Source organism: Nanorana parkeri, unplaced genomic scaffold (assembly GCF_000935625.1).
Source record: "Nanorana parkeri isolate BGI_ZX_2015 unplaced genomic scaffold, ASM93562v1 scaffold245, whole genome shotgun sequence".
Classification (NCBI taxonomy): Eukaryota; Metazoa; Chordata; class Amphibia; order Anura; family Dicroglossidae; genus Nanorana; species Nanorana parkeri.
In genome coordinates, this window is record NW_017306513.1 from 1,377,624 (window position 1) to 1,393,632 (window position 16,009).

Here is a 16,009-nt window from a genome sequence, read left to right on the forward strand (position 1 = left end):
GCCAGTTATAGGGAGAGTACCCTAACCTTTCCAGAGGTAAAGGTTCTGCAGCACCCAGGTGATGGCCTGCAAAAGTCAGGTTAAAACACCAACCCACACAAGATTCCCACAATGATTCAGGAACTGTCTGTTCACTCAAGGCCCAGATAAGATGATACTCTAATTAGAGGGGTCCTTCCAGGGTGTTGGGGATGGAAACATCCCATTCCATACACCAGACACTTGTAATTAGCAACCAAAACTTTTTTTGTTCAAAGAGACAATCTTGGTGTCTTCCCCACTGACCAGACTCCTAACACAGAGGATGAGTCTGAAAGGGACTAAGAGATCAAACTAAAGGGTCATACTTCAGAAATCTCACAAACCCTGAAAGGGGAAGCCAGAGATTGCCTGCATCACATAGGGAAGAGATCAAAGGTCCCCTTAATGAGGGCTTAAGCTGAACAGCCCTGCCTGATGGTGACCCAAGGCTACCACAGCAAGATCCCTGGCAAATCATATCTAGACAATGCTTGCAGACAATAGGGTGCTCAGCATTGTTCAAACTGAACCCAGGAAACTGACCCTCAATGCTGATTAACTGGGAAGCCAGTTTTCCAGCTAATCAGCATGGAGCCAGCTTCCCGACCAATCAGCATAGAGCCGGCTTCACGACCAATCAGGAAGCTGCCTGAAATCCTGATTGGGCAGGGAAGCTCACTCCATGTACTCTCACAGCACTGCCGGTTCAGAGGAAATCTCCCTCTGTCCGGAGGAGCCGGCTTCACGACCAATCAGGAATCTGCCTGGAATCCTGATTGGGCGGGAAGCTCACTCCATGTACTCTCACAGCACTGCCGGTTCAGAGGAAATCTCCCTCTGTCCGGAAGTGCCTCTGGCCGGAAGTTCTAGGGTTAAGTATCGGACCAAATACTCTGTATCGGCGCATCCATAATATTTACAAATGCTTTGTTTGCGTTAGAAAACTGTATACACTGAGGCATGATGCCTAACTGGAGAAAAATAATTTTGGGTTTACATACACTTTAATTACTAGGCTTTTTGGACCTTGAACTAATAATATGAATATGTTGTTTAACTTACACTGTTAATAAATGTAGAAAATAAGCTAAAATCTACTTAGTAGTTTTGGTAAATTCCTAAAACCCGTACTAATCTTTTCAAGTGACATAAAAAAAAAATTAAAACCCTAACATTATGTTACAGAAGCACTGATGGTTGTTTAAGTCACCTAAGTGGTTCATTTCCCTGGCTGAAACGTTTCTTCACCTAAGTTGCTGGCATTGCCCACCTGCTGCTAGAAATGCAAGGGATCTTACTTTTCTGTATCCATCTCCCTCCACCTTTACTGTCCAGTAAATATATGAAGCGGGCAATTCAACTCACAAACCCATAATTCATATCGCTTTCACGTGCACTACGATCATACAAATCAAGATAACATGTATTTGTGAACATGATATTCACACACAAATATGACAAACTGTGTTAAACAGCATGTTTACTTAGAACAATACAAAGTTGGCCACCCATCCATAGTTCAGATTGTGGGCCTAATTCTTAATCACAATAACTCAATTTGAAGTGTTAAACTGATCAGAATTTCAGAAAACATTTTACTGGGTTCCAAAAACCACACTTGAACACTGGCACCTTAGTGGAAACGCAGAACTATCTGGCAGCTTAATCTGCATAAGCAAGTATGGCAGTAAAAGAAAAGACCTTCTGGTTTTTCCATTATGGAAAGAAGCAACAATTCCCAAGTGGACTGTAAAATAAATTCCTATCATGTTGTTCTTGGACTCCAATCCCCTTTCCTCCAAGATACAGAATAACTGAACAATGTCTTTGCTGTGTCTGGACTTGCAGACTGTTGTCACATCTTTTACAGACTGCTTCTGTTTACTTTTATTGTATTCCATGTGTCCATTTATTTATCTTGCCAACTCAACTACATGCAAACCTTTAACCCCAACACTTCTTTCCAGGACTGATATCTTTATTTTAGATGTAATACCATTACGGTAGCTCACTTACTAAAAAGTAAATGTAAAGGGCCACCATGGACTGGGCAGTACTGTAATGACTAATTTTCTGGCTAGACATATTAGGATATTGACTCCCAGGGCCGTCACTAACGCAGGGCAAAAGGGGCAGCTGCCCAGGGCCCAGTCATTGTTGTGGGGCCCAAAGGGCAGCTGCCAAAGGTGGCCTTTGCACCTGGATGGGGGATAGGGAGTCTGCCAGGTGAGGGGATTACAGCCTGAATCAGGGCAGCTTGAACAGTGGATGTCTGGTGGGGAGGCCCTGTGTGTCTGTACTAGCTGCTGCATGTGTGTCTTGGGAACACTGAATGTCCAGAGAGGGGTCACTACATGCTGCTTGTCTGTATGTGATGGGGGTCACTACATGCTTTCCATGTACATATGATGGGGGACAATAAACCTTAGTCAGTGCTAGCATAAGGCTGCATAGACAGTTGTCTGAGGGCACCAGGGGAAGAGGGTGTGAAAAATGCACCTTCACCTGTGTACACAGTAATCCTTGCACCAGCCCTGCCCTTGAGTCCGCAAAAGATACACCCGCGCCACTCTTCTGTTTACTGTGTGATCGGTATTGCATAGTGTTGCTCTGCCCCCGTCGTATAGCGGTATGCATGGGTGAAATTGCATGGCGGGGCGGGTAGTGGGTGTTTTGTGTGTGGGGGGGGTTGCCCCGGGGCCAATCAATATTAAAGACGGCCCTGTTGACTCCACACAACATAATGCATTGCTAACTCTATATGACCACTTTAGTGGATCATAGTTCCAGGTTATGTTATATTCAAAACTGTGCTACTTCTTCATACGAGCCTATTTTACACATCAACATTAAACCGCACACTCCAAGCTTGCAGTTTACAGTACAGATTAGGAAAAGCAATAATTCAATGCAATCATCTTCCTTGGTGCTTGTGTAGATGGTAAAATGCAGGGTGCTTGCTTGGGCATTCAGCATTCATTTGAGATTCTAATGAGATTCTCCTGAACTTCTGACATTTTCCTAATTTGCATCAACCTGCTTTTAAAGTTCCATAGACTAGTATGGGGAGGAAATCAGTTTTGATGCAAATGTCCATCTACACCAGCTTTTAGGTAACAAAAAAAGTCCTAGAGACATTAATGCAGAGCACAATCTTATCTGACCAGCTGAAGTTAGATGTTTGTTTATTACTACAAAAGGGTATAAACTACCCTTAATATTACAAAAAAAAAAAAATTTGGTATTTTAGTGGATAACTACTATAAAAACTGATTTTCTACTGTTTTAATTGATTTGTTTTACATTTTCGTTAAATAGACTTAACAAGTATTCAGTTTACACCTTATACAATCAACAAGTAAATGAGAACAGCGCAGACATATTATCAAGTAATTGCATACTGTAATTCAGTCAGCAATTACACTAAAAGATGTAGTATAAACAGAAATTGTATGTTAAATACCAAGGGAGTTTGTCCTTTATTAATGCAAAATACCACATCAATTACATGTTATTTTGGTCCACTGTGAAAGTAATATCACACCATCCTCTTAGCTCATAGTGGTATATACTGCTGTATCACATCTCCAACACAAAACAACTCTTGATAATCTTTTAAGCCATTTTCCAACGTGTATTCCTTCTGTTCACTTTCACGGTTATCCAGTGATCGGTCTCTTCCTGCTAACCATCTGCACTTCCATTCATGACAGGACTGATACGAAAAGTAGAATGCTCATCACTCATCTTTGTAACACAACCTTAGGGAACAGTATTTGACTCTGTTATCACACATTATCAAGCTTTACTTCTTTTATCAGTGCATCACCTCACTTGATTACATAGAAGCTCTGAAGCAGACACCTAAGCTGACAATTTAATTACCTGTCATTAAGCAAACATGTTATCCTAAAATCTTGAGATCATGATAAACAATACTCTGCATTTGTAACATGCAAATTAAGATCTACCAAAGGTTCTAAGAGCAACATGAGAACAATTATACTTTTACTAATTTTATATAATGCCGACATGTCTTCTGCAGAGTATTTTAGAAAAAACTGAAGGAGTCACATCACTCACTGTCTCACAAAGGAGATACAGTTAACGCACAATTTTAGAGGAAGAGTGTTAGCTACTTAACTATCTTTGGACATAAAGATTTTAGAGCCTCATAGGAAAACATTGAAAACCTAGAGATTGTTCCAAGTAGTACTTGAACCATAGACCCATAAAAAAAGCAAGAGCCCTATGAAATTTTATGACTAAGTACTCTTCGAGTGAAACATGTCTGATTGCTGTAAAAAATAACAGTTACTGTGAGATACTGTTTTATTTAACTATTAGTAAGCAGACAGACTACCAGTGAAGATCATTTTTATCATTCCAGGGTAAGACTGCTTACCAGTTAGATACCATGCGGAACATACAGAGAGTCAAACAGTGGTACAGACACATGCATGTTCAGTGACAAAATAGCCAAAATGTCAGCCAATTCAGACACAGAAACATCCGGTCTGCTGGGATCTGGAGAACCATTTCGGATATCAAGAACAAGACTGATCCTCCAATGAAGTTTTGAAAAGCCATGTAGATCAGACATTTTGCTTCTACATTTGAAATCTACACTTTGACTAACAAGCCCCACACAACCTTTGAAAAGTTCAAACACACTGGGGTTGATTTACTAATCTTATAAACACGCCACGAACAAGTATACACCTCTGTAGTGTGTTCCCTCCCAGCATGATCTATTGGTGGAATCTAGACACCTTTGTAGTGTGTACACACCCAGCAGGTGTGTTGTGCAAAGCCCTGCATGAATTGCAAGGTGATGTTGTGTAAATTAGCTCTACATTGTGTTGCTTGCGTTGATGAATGCAGGAATGTAAATGCATGAGCTAACCATTTTTGTCTAAACTGTGAAGCAGCATTATATATGCATCATGTGCATGATTTTTCCATATATGGCATTAGTGGAAATATGCTTTTAGAGACTTTTTGGTTGATAAATACGTTTTGCTGTGTAAAAATCACACGCACCTAGTGCGTGTGTGTTTTTAGATTAGTAAATCACCCCCACTATGTCATGCTCTGTCCTTCACTTATGAACTCCTCACCCATCAGGCATATGAATTTTTACCCCCATTCCTTCTAAAAAGGGAGTTGAAGTTAGGTCAAACTCTTACAGACGAAAGAGAGTATGTATTGTTTTTTGCCCACAAATCATCCTTCACTAGCAGGGTTCAGGAATCTGGGTACACAATTCTGACCAGATGGTACAGAGTTCCAACTCTCTCACATAAAATAAACAATTCTGTCTCCCCTGTGTGCTGGAGATGTAATTAGTCAAGGGAAACTTTATTACATATCTGCTAGGGATGTTCACTATTACAAACCTGCTGGGAAGTTATACAAAAACACTACTAAACTCACGGAAATTTCCCTAGGAGATAATCCCACTGCCTTTCTCTTTCACTTAACTCTGCTACCCATCAAACAATACAAAAACACATTACTCCCCCATCTTTTTTAATGCAGCAAGACCTTGTAAAACACTTAAATGGAAAAAAAAGATCCCCCATCCGTTGGTGAATGGGGCTCAGTTGTTAATGCAATAATTGTATGAAAGATCTCAATGCCTCATGTAAGGAAAGCAAATTTCCCTCCACGTTTCTACTTCATTTAGGGATACCACACTTTTACTGCCACCTCATCTTTGTCCATCATTAGGATTTATATAATCTTAGCATAGGAGTTGGGGTTCCCTATCAAATGAGCCCCCAATTCCTGGAAGGTGAGACTGGGAGAGAAGGCTTTTTATTACTCCTTTTTTTCTTCTTCTCTCTTTCCATTTTCCACAGTCTTTAGCCACCCTTCTATCCCCCATAATAACCCTCCCTCGTCGTAACATACTTGCACATTTTTTGTTGTGCCATTATTAAACCAAAAAAATGCTTGTCCACGTTGACTTTACCAGTGTTTTTACGGTCTCTGCAAACTAGATACAGAAACTTTGCGCCACTAAATGTTTAACCGCTAACATGCACTACAAACGTCATGACTATGCTTGTGCCTGTTGTGATCTGTGAATTCATGACATTTTGAGAATTATCTGTATTACATAACTTTTGGCATGTAACCTCTTTGTCAATTGTGGAAAAACTAAATAAAGAAAAAGGCTGCAAATGTTTCCCAGTCTTCAACCAGCTTATAGGTAAAGAGGACAATGATGCATTTACAGAAAGATAGGAATAAACAATTTCAAATATTTTAAAAACTGAAGACATAGGAGTAAAGTTACAATTTTAAAAGGAGAACTATGGGGTTAGGGCTTTTCCCCATAGTTCTCCTAAGGGTAAAGGGAGGACACAAACTAAAGGGAGGACCCGTCACCCAAAGCTCAGTATACCGCGAGCTACAGCCGGACTGAGACGCTGGAACAGGTCCCGGCCGTCCGTTTCGCCAGTAAAGCGTTGGAGGATCGGACAGGGGAGGGGGGAATCCAGTCCCTTCTCCTGTCACGGCTCTCTGCCAGCACAGGATCGAGAAGTGAGCGAGCGCCGGTATGTGTTTGCTCACTTCCCGATCTACTGAGCCGACCTGTGAGTTTCATTGTCACAGGTCGGCTAAGATTATGAGGCTGAGTGAAAATCACTCACCTCATAATTCTCCTTTAACGACTTGCTGACTGGGGTGTTTACACCCCCTTCCTGACCAGGCCATTTTTCAGTATTCAGCGCTGCACTACTTTGGCTGACGTTTATTCCGTCATGCAACGCTGTACTGAAATACATTTTATACCATTTTTTGTGGACACATAGAGCTTTCTTTTGGTGGTATTTAATCACCAATATCATTTTTTACTATATAGCAAAAAAAAGTACTGAATATTTTTTTTTTAAATGGTTTTCCCTTTATTATATTAGGAAACATTTATTTTACCCAATTTTGTGCTAAAATATAAAAGTCGGGGTCACATCGGGTAAATAGACACCAAACATGCCAAGCCTCAAAATTGCGCACGCCCGCGAAATCACAAAAAAACACGATAGCCAAAATTGGTCAGAGGCGGCGCTTTAAAAGATTTTACCGCTCATCAATTTAGTGTTATCAGTGATTGATGGCCCTAAAATTATTGCACTCATTGCGACGTTCGCGGCGATATTTAACACGTGCGGCATAATTGGAGCAATCGCCGTTTTTGCGCATCTATGTGGGGGGTGGGGGACTTGTGGGTTTTTTTTGTTTTGTGTGTGTACATTCTTATTTATTTTGTGAGCAATTTTTTTTAACTTTTATTACACTTAACTTTATTGTTATCACATAAGGTGCTAAGAAGTACCCTATGTGATAACAAATTACAGTGATAGGTCCCCTTTATGGAGACATCAGGGGTCTCTAAGACCCCTAATGTCTCCTAGGTACCCCCGAAAAGCTGATGAAGCACAGATCTGCTTCATCAGCTTCTCTCCGGTTTCTGTACCGGAGAGTGACAGAGGAATGCGGACATCACTTCCTGCATTCAGAGACCGGGAGGAGAGCGGAGGGAGATCGGGTCGTGATCTCCCTCCGTTCTCAGTGCACAGACATCGCCCGGACAGGATGGACGCCCGGGATCGTGCGGGGGGGCAACGACGGTAACCAGAGGTAAGGAGGGGGGGGCGCACCTTCGCTTGTATCATACAAGCGATCGCGCGTCTTTACAGAAGCCGGACCGCTTGTATGTAAACGCCCATCGCTGGGCGTTTAAAATCTTGGAGCGCACGAGCACAAGGGACGTCTGAAGATGCCCAACCCACATCCAGGAGACTCCCGTCCGGCCGCCTTTCAACGATCGGCGGACGGGAGGTGGTTAAGGACAAATAGGCTGGTCATAAACATATAGATAATCCACAAAAACAACGAGCAGGGGTATCTGCCCACTATTTATAAAGTTACAGCTGTTTTACATGAGACTCATTTAATGTACCAAAGGAGCATTTGCTCAGTTAAAACTTTCCTTACCAAAGAATTGGTCTACCCACACATGGATTAAATCCTAAAGAGTCAGGTCAATGTCCAAGCTTCATAATGGAGGGGAGATGAAGTTATATATGGCAGATTATCTACCACATATTTAAAGAGGTTGCAGTCAGCTTTTCCTCAACCCAAAAAGGCCAATAAAAAAAGCATTATATTAAAATGTGCTGCAGCACGTGATTAAGAGTGGATCTGCATTTAAAAATTTCTATTTGTCTCCCGCTAAGTCTCAGTAATGCCACTCCCATGTAGTTTGTGCCTGCTTGAACCACAAGCGGGGTCAGAATTGTCACTGCTGATTCATGATTCAGAAGCATGGCCTAGTTCTGTCAACTGCTTTTTGCATTCACAGCACTGCTTCTGTTGCTGAAACCCCCCTACTGAAGGATGCAGTGTCTGAGAAGGGAAGTGTTTGAGACAAAAACAAAGGAGGATATTGCTCAGTCAGGAAATGTAAAGAATGCTTATGTTTACTTTTTGAGGCTTGTGCATCATATAGTAATTAGATTTGTTTAGATTGTCATACAGGTGCTTTTATTTCTACTTTATGGAAAGTGCACCAGTCTGCGTTTTAGCTCTACATGCAAAAAAATATATAATAAATAAAACAATGTTTTTTAAATTTGCTAGCCGCTCTTCCTCCACTGCATTTTATATATTCAGGTGAAACTCGAATAATTAGAATATCGTGCAAAAGTTCATTTATTTCACTAATGCAACTTAAAAGGTGAAACTAATATATGAGAGAGACTCATTACATGCAAAGCAAGATAGTTCAAGCCGTGATTTGTCATCATTGTGATGATTATGGCTTACAGCTCATGAAAACCCCAAACTTTTCAGGGGTCCGATATTGTTCTATGTACAAACCTTGTTTTATTGATTGCATGTAATATTCTAATTTTCTGAGATTGCGGATTTGGGGTTTTCATGAGCTGTAAGCCATAATCATCACAATTATGACAAATCACGGCTTGAACTATTTTGCTTTGCATGTAATGAGTCTATCTCATATATTAGTTTCCCCTTTTAAGTTGCATTAGTGAAATAAAATGAACTTTTGCACGATATTCTAATTATTTGAGTTTCCCCTGTATTATAGATCTCTAAATATATTTGCCCTTTGAGACAAAAACTTAAAGTGTCAGCAAGTGAATTATAAATATCTCCCTGCAGTCACTATTTTTAAATGTAACCTGCAAAATGGCAGTTTTTACTGAAAATGTGAATTTGACTGGAGTCTACGGCAATTATTGACACTCTGAAACATTAAGCCAGCATTTCTCAACCAGGGTTCCTCCAGAAGTTGGTAAGGGTTCCTTGAGATCTTAACAATTTCTTCTCTGAAATAAGTAACCACTAACACCATTTTATTTTTTTTTAGCCATCTGTAAGAGGGAAATTCTTCTCCACTGTCCACCAACATAAGTAGAATTCTTCTCACTGACCACCTATGCAAATGGGCCCTCCTACCACCATTGTAAGTGGGCCCCTCTCCCAAAGATCACTAATGTAGGGGGATTCTTCTCCCATTGACCACCAATCTCAGTGTCTGTGTATCCAATCCAGCGAAGTAAACTTCTGATTATCCACACCACCTTGAAATTGACACCACTAAAACAAAAAGCAGATGAAACACCATAAAGTGATCTTGCTCAGCTTTTACATATGACCTTCACTAAAACACTTTAGTGTGATCTCACCAGCATCCCCTTCTTAATAGGGATAAAAAAAAAATTATTCCTAGAAGATTTCTGATCTCCTGGCATGCACCTGAATCCGACTCAGCTCACAAACAGATAAAGACGATGGTGCATAGCAAATACCGTAAAACAATGAATATTTAATAAAAAATAAAAACTTTCTCACATGGAGCAAGACATCCAGCAAACAAGAAAATATATCATGTTGCAAAACCCCTCAGCCCAGCAATGGTCAAAAGTTTATGCGCCAGCAATAACTCTAAAGGCGCGGCTGGTCTGTCTACTCAGTTCTGACTGCTCTGCACTACGGTATTTCTGGCGAAGTTAATTATACATACCGTGTAGAGTGGAGCCTTTACAATGTCACAACCAGAAGCAGTGCAGCATTCACTTTTAAGTGTTGGCAGTTTTTTTTGTGCAAATAAGTGGTTTGTTTTTTTTACTAAATGTATTAAATGAATGGATTTTTCCTAATTAGAGTTGTACTCTAGTATTATAGATTTGACAATCCTGATTCAATAACACACAATGCAACAGAAACTAATATTTCTATTCAAAAATCTTTATCTTAAACGCTCAAACGCTTTGACAATGGTTTGGAAAGCATTTGGCAATTAGAGAATATTGGGGGAAAAAACACCAGTTAAAGCAATAATAGGGAAAATAAGAATGAAAACACACTAATTTTGGCCAGGTTTAGTAGAACTAATAAAATGGTTGGGTAGATAAATTTGCGCTTTTCCAGGTTGCCAGGCACAAATACAAGGCAAGATTCCAAAAAACAGTGATGACCAAGCCAAATGTTATGTACGTAATATAAACCAAGGAGACACTGGGTATTGCTGCAATGTTCCACTTGCTAAGCACATGACTAAAAGAATAGTTGGTTGCACTAGAACGGTTTGTCCAACATTTTAAACAATGTTTAGACTAAACAACAGTAGATAAGTGGAAAAATACCACAGGACACAGTTTATTAAACTACAGAGTATGTCCTGTAATAAGAGGAAGGAAAACATGCAATTTATTACCTCTAATATATATGGAAAAACTTTGTGAAAGCATGAACCAAATACCAGGTAGCCTCCCCTGCATATCTGGGAAACAAATGCCTGGTGCTGAAAAGCCCAGGTGGTGCTCTCACTGACATGGTAGGAAGGGTAATGAAAGAGAATAAGGCTCCAGTCTCTTGAGAAATAAGCCTCCATCGTAAGATGGAGGAAAAAACTGTAAGGACACTGATGGCACAGCGGTGACATCTGCTCCGTACTGGTGTGATCAGGAGAGGATCTGTGCACAGATCCTCTCCTGATCCTCCCATGTGAAAGGGGCCTTAGGCAAAAAAGATGTCCTAGGGTTCAAGACAATTTTATCCCTGTAAAATCTGAAAATGACTTACAAGACAGAACTTCCAGTTCCAAAACCCTCCTGGCCAAGGTGATAGGAAAAACAAAGGTCACATTCAGAGAAAGTTCACAAGAAGACCTCACATAGTGATTCAAAGGGAGTAGCCAGAGAAAACACCAGATTTAGGTCCCATGGAGCCAAGAAAGCTCCAATGATGGGGAAGGGGGAGTGTAGTCACAGGTTAACACAGACCCATATTGGCTCACACCACAGGGTCATATAAATCCAAATGTTATTGTATTTCACAAGCGTATACCAAAGACGTGCTTCCTCAATACAGCGGAAATCCTCTTAAGTGTTTCACCGATAAGGTTTAATCTTAGAGGTGACCTCTATTAAGCCTTATCGGTGAAACGCGTAAGAGGATTTCCGTTGTATTTGGGAGCATATCTATGGTATACCCTTGTGGATTACAATAAGCATTGGATTTATATTTGAAGACCCTGTGGTGTGTGGCTGTCTTTTGAGCTGAATGGATTGAAGGTGAACACACACCTGTCTTGCACCTGTGAGATCTCTGTGGCATGGATGCAGCCAGAGAATTGGACGGTGAGATCCTTTTGTGAACATTAACAGAAACCCTCTGTTTGAGCTTTGTAGTGCTTATCCTTTCAGCTACCAAACACCTGGGTGTGAATGGGGACTTAAAGGCTGTGTTAGAACAGTTTCAGTCAGGAGTGATAATGAAGGCGAACCAGATGCCCCTCCCACTTGCTGTAAGTGTGCAACAAGAAACAGTTGCACTCAGGAAACAGCACTATGAAGAAAGGTACCCACTACAACAGAAAATGTGAGCGTCATACCGGCTTAGCTGAAACATTTTTAAGCAGTCTATACCACATTTACCACTGAAAGGAAAGCCAGAATTTTGTTTTATCCACAACTAAATGCTTTTAAAGTGGTTCTAATCATCATTTTTAAAGATTTAGAAAGGATACTATAGCAAAAGCAGGCTTAGAAGCATAAACAGAAACGTTCTAACTTCTGCGCAAAGACTAAATTCTTGCTCATATACTTTAAAAAAAAAATGTATTTTCCTTTTAACGGTCTACATTAAACCTTTACAGTTTTAGGCCAGAAATGGTTCTTTTAAAACTATTCACCCTCTTCCCATTTTTGAATTAAGAATCTTGATGGCAATGCTCCTACTGCAAACCTTGACACATACCGTATGATCATGAGTTGAAAAGATTTTCTTTCTAAAGGTGCCCACACACCTTACGATAATCGTACGATAATCGCGGGAAATCCTGCAATCGCACGATTATCGTAAGGTGTGTGGGAGCCGTGCGACCTCTGCTACTGTAAGGTCACACAACTTTTACCTTAGGAACATATATGATCCAGTGGGATTTGTGGCTCCCAGCACCATACAAGGTAAATCCTTATTGAGACAGCTCTCAGAAACTATTAAAGATTGGGATACTCCGCTACCAATTGACAAGCTTTAAAAGTGGGAGTCCTGGAAACAATCTTCACATGCCTTAGATGGAATTCAAATACCAAGCCGCTACACTTCAGCTTCCCTTGCTGCAAGTCAGAGAAAAGAGCGTCATATCTTCTCAGATGCATCGACTGAGGCCATAGCAGCTGTTGCCTACCTCAAGGTAAGAGATTCCTCTAATCAAACCCACATAGGTTGCTAGGTTTGAACTTTGGGTGACTGTGCTAGCTGTAGAAATTTCAGATTTCATACTACGTGAGCTAGACATTCAGATAGATGACATCAAATTCTACACAGACAGCAAAGTTGTTCTGGGGCTACATATACAACCAGACTAAACGTTTCTATGTCTATGTCAGCAACCTTGTAGAAAGAATCAGGAAATCATCTAAACCTGAACAATGGCATTATGTCCCATTAGAAGTTAATCCTGCAGATCATGCCACCAGGCCAATGTCTGCAAGTATCTTTGCAAATTCTTCTTGGTCAACAGGTCCTGAATTCCTGCTGGATCATCCAGAAGAAGCAACAACTGATGTCGTCAGTCTTCTAGATCCTGACAACGATCCAGAGATTTGTCTTGAAGGCAAAACCCTCTCAACCAGATCGGAACAAGGATTCGTCTTGGACTGTCATTTCACCAAGTGGACAAGGCCTGAACGCAGTACTGCAAGGTTAGTCCATACTACACACTGCCAACACACTAAGCCCACAGATGCCTACTGTCAGGACTGGTATATATGCCAACAGATTCTTTCTGCCCAAAACCAGCTGATTCTACTGCACGAGGCAGAACAAAGCATCTCTAGCACAGCAGTGAGATGTATTCTTGACAAGCAAGACATTGCTAAAAACAACCCAACTGCCAAGCTGAATCTGTTCAACGTGCCAAGGCTATCTTATTTACACAAGCAAAGAACTTTACAAGTTGCCTCTCATGGAGTGACTTACTGCACTTGAAAGACTGTTCCAGTGATCAAGTCTACTATGCTGATAGTCATCAGACTTTATTTTATATTTGAACTTGTGGCTATATGTTCCTTCTTTATTTTATGTCCAGAGGACAAGCTACAAGTTCATGGACTTTAATAGTTGTTATTGCATTATATGCATGTTCTCCATTATGTCTTTCAGGTTTTCCAGATATCAAGCAAATTGCACTGTTGTTTATTTGCATAACTACTGTTGTACGATTTAAATAGTGACATTTACAATGCCAGACGGGGAGTGTGCCGCCACAATAAGGCATAGAATATGTTATTAGCATTATTAGTAGATGAGAATTTATATAGATTGTTTCCCTATACCATTTCTATAGTCATTCTATATTTAGTTCCTATGTTGCCATCTAGTGGCCTTTCTTGGTATCAAACATGTTCTGTGTTCCCTTTGTGACGTATTTCCTCTTTGTGTAAGTCCCACCCTTCCTTCTGAGTGCAGTACTTCCTGTGTCATGGCCACAGCTAACAGGCCACATGTAACTAGGACACATGTACTCTGCACAGTACGCTAGAAAAGGCATCATTTTTCGACCGCACAATACTATAACCATTCATCTGCTGTTCATGTCATATGCTGTAACCTTGATGTTCAGAATAAAGCACCCTTTTGAATGAATCGGTATTGGTGAGTTCAGCTATCTGACAAGGATTGTCCGCAGTGAGTATATCTGCTTATACAGGCCAGGCATATAGGTCTCAGCAAGGGATATATCGCTATCACAACAATCGGAGTCAGAATAGTGACTTATACAAGGAGTTTATCGTGTTTATAACACTAGAAGCACACCATAACTGTCTACTTACATCCTTTGCTTCCAGAAGTTCTTTACACTTCTCATTTCTGTTAAACTGAATGTCAGGATTTACACAGGTATGATCTCTACTGGAAAGGATAGTCATCCGCACCCCAGAGTAAGCTGTTTTCCGTAGTTCCCTGGTTATCTGGGCTAATTGCTTGTGTGTTCGTGTACCAAAAAATATTTTGGGCACTCTCTGCTTTTGTTCATTGTCTTTCTTTTTTCCGTTCATTTCAGTTTTGTCCTGGGTTTTATTGCATCCACAGAAACAGAGATTGCATGGCTCATAGTGCTGTAAAAAAGGAAAGCAAGTTAAAATAGGTAATCAAAACACAACCTTTAATGTAGGCTGAATATTACTTTACACTAGAAATCTTCTAATAGAAATTCAACATCAAAATTGAAATTACATTCACAAGTTACTTCTGTTTCTCAAGATAGGTTTTGAATTTCTGTTCCATTGCACATATATGCAACTAAACTAGGCTGCAACAACTAATCGACATAATCGATTATTGAAACATGGTTGCCATGGTTACTCTGATGGCAAAACATTCTTGCCAATATTTTCATCTGGGTCTTCTCCACCATGGCCTTTATGAAGCTAAAAAAACAGTGCCATGTCCCCATAATGTCAAATAAAACTTACTGACGTCAGAATTCAAGATTCCAACACCCTTATAATGGCCGAGTGGTAGACCTGAAAAAAGAAATATTTCATGGCTGTAGCATCCAAAAAATAGTCATTTTATAAAAGCTAGACTCTGCCTTTAAAAGACACTGTGCTCATTTTGGTCTACGGGCGAAAATAAAAATATACTCACTCACCTGATCCTCCGTCCTGCAGCACTGACCACTCACCTCTCTCCCTCTCTGGTTGTGGTATGTCCCTTGGCGTGTTTGCATTTAATGTACCTTCCATTAGACATGATGATGTTATGGGTCCATAGACCACCGAAGCCCAGGGACAGCATTAATAGTTGCCTTTCAGACAATCTCTCAATTAAATAATTTACAGAGTTGTCTTATACTGTAGGGACGAGTCCCTGCTTGGATTAATCTAGAGCGGTTTGTAAATACCATCTTAAAGCTACTAGATGCATTGTTAATGCATCGTTACTGCGTTGTGGTGCCATTCATTTGCAACGCACCTGCATTGCAGTGCACCGTGCCACATGGAAACATACTAATGTGAGTGGTGGTGCATCTGAACAAAAATGGTGCAGACCCATTTTTTGCTGCATTGACAGCCTAAACACACATAACACACCTCATCAATCTAAATAGACCCTTAGCTTTGTAAACATCAGACTTTTTACAATAGGTGGTAATTAGGAATTTCAAGTAAAAAGGAGATCAAAGCTCCACCTGCTGGCTGGATAAAATACTTCGTATGTTTTGTATGCAATATTGCATTTTTATCTGAGTAAAAATATATATTTTGTTATGGGTCCATTCACGCTGGAGCCTTGTGCTAAGCACACCTATCACACAGAACATATGGTAGCATGCGCTAGGAATGTTGCGTTGCCATTTATTTAAATGAGTTGAATGAAATTTGACTTTTGAATGCATTGGGGTTCCATTCAAAAGAATAGCAATGCACCTAGCACA

General features: G+C 40.4%; 1 protein-coding gene across 1 annotated transcript in view; it reads right to left on the bottom strand.

Annotated features, from left to right (window-relative positions):
• Positions 1-16,009, bottom strand: part of BRIP1 (BRCA1 interacting protein C-terminal helicase 1) — a 227,098-nt gene that overhangs the window by 148,849 nt on the left and 62,240 nt on the right. Inside the window, 1 exon segment of the mRNA XM_018556660.1 lies at positions 14,403-14,678. Coding sequence (XP_018412162.1) covers positions 14,403-14,678 — 276 coding nt within the window.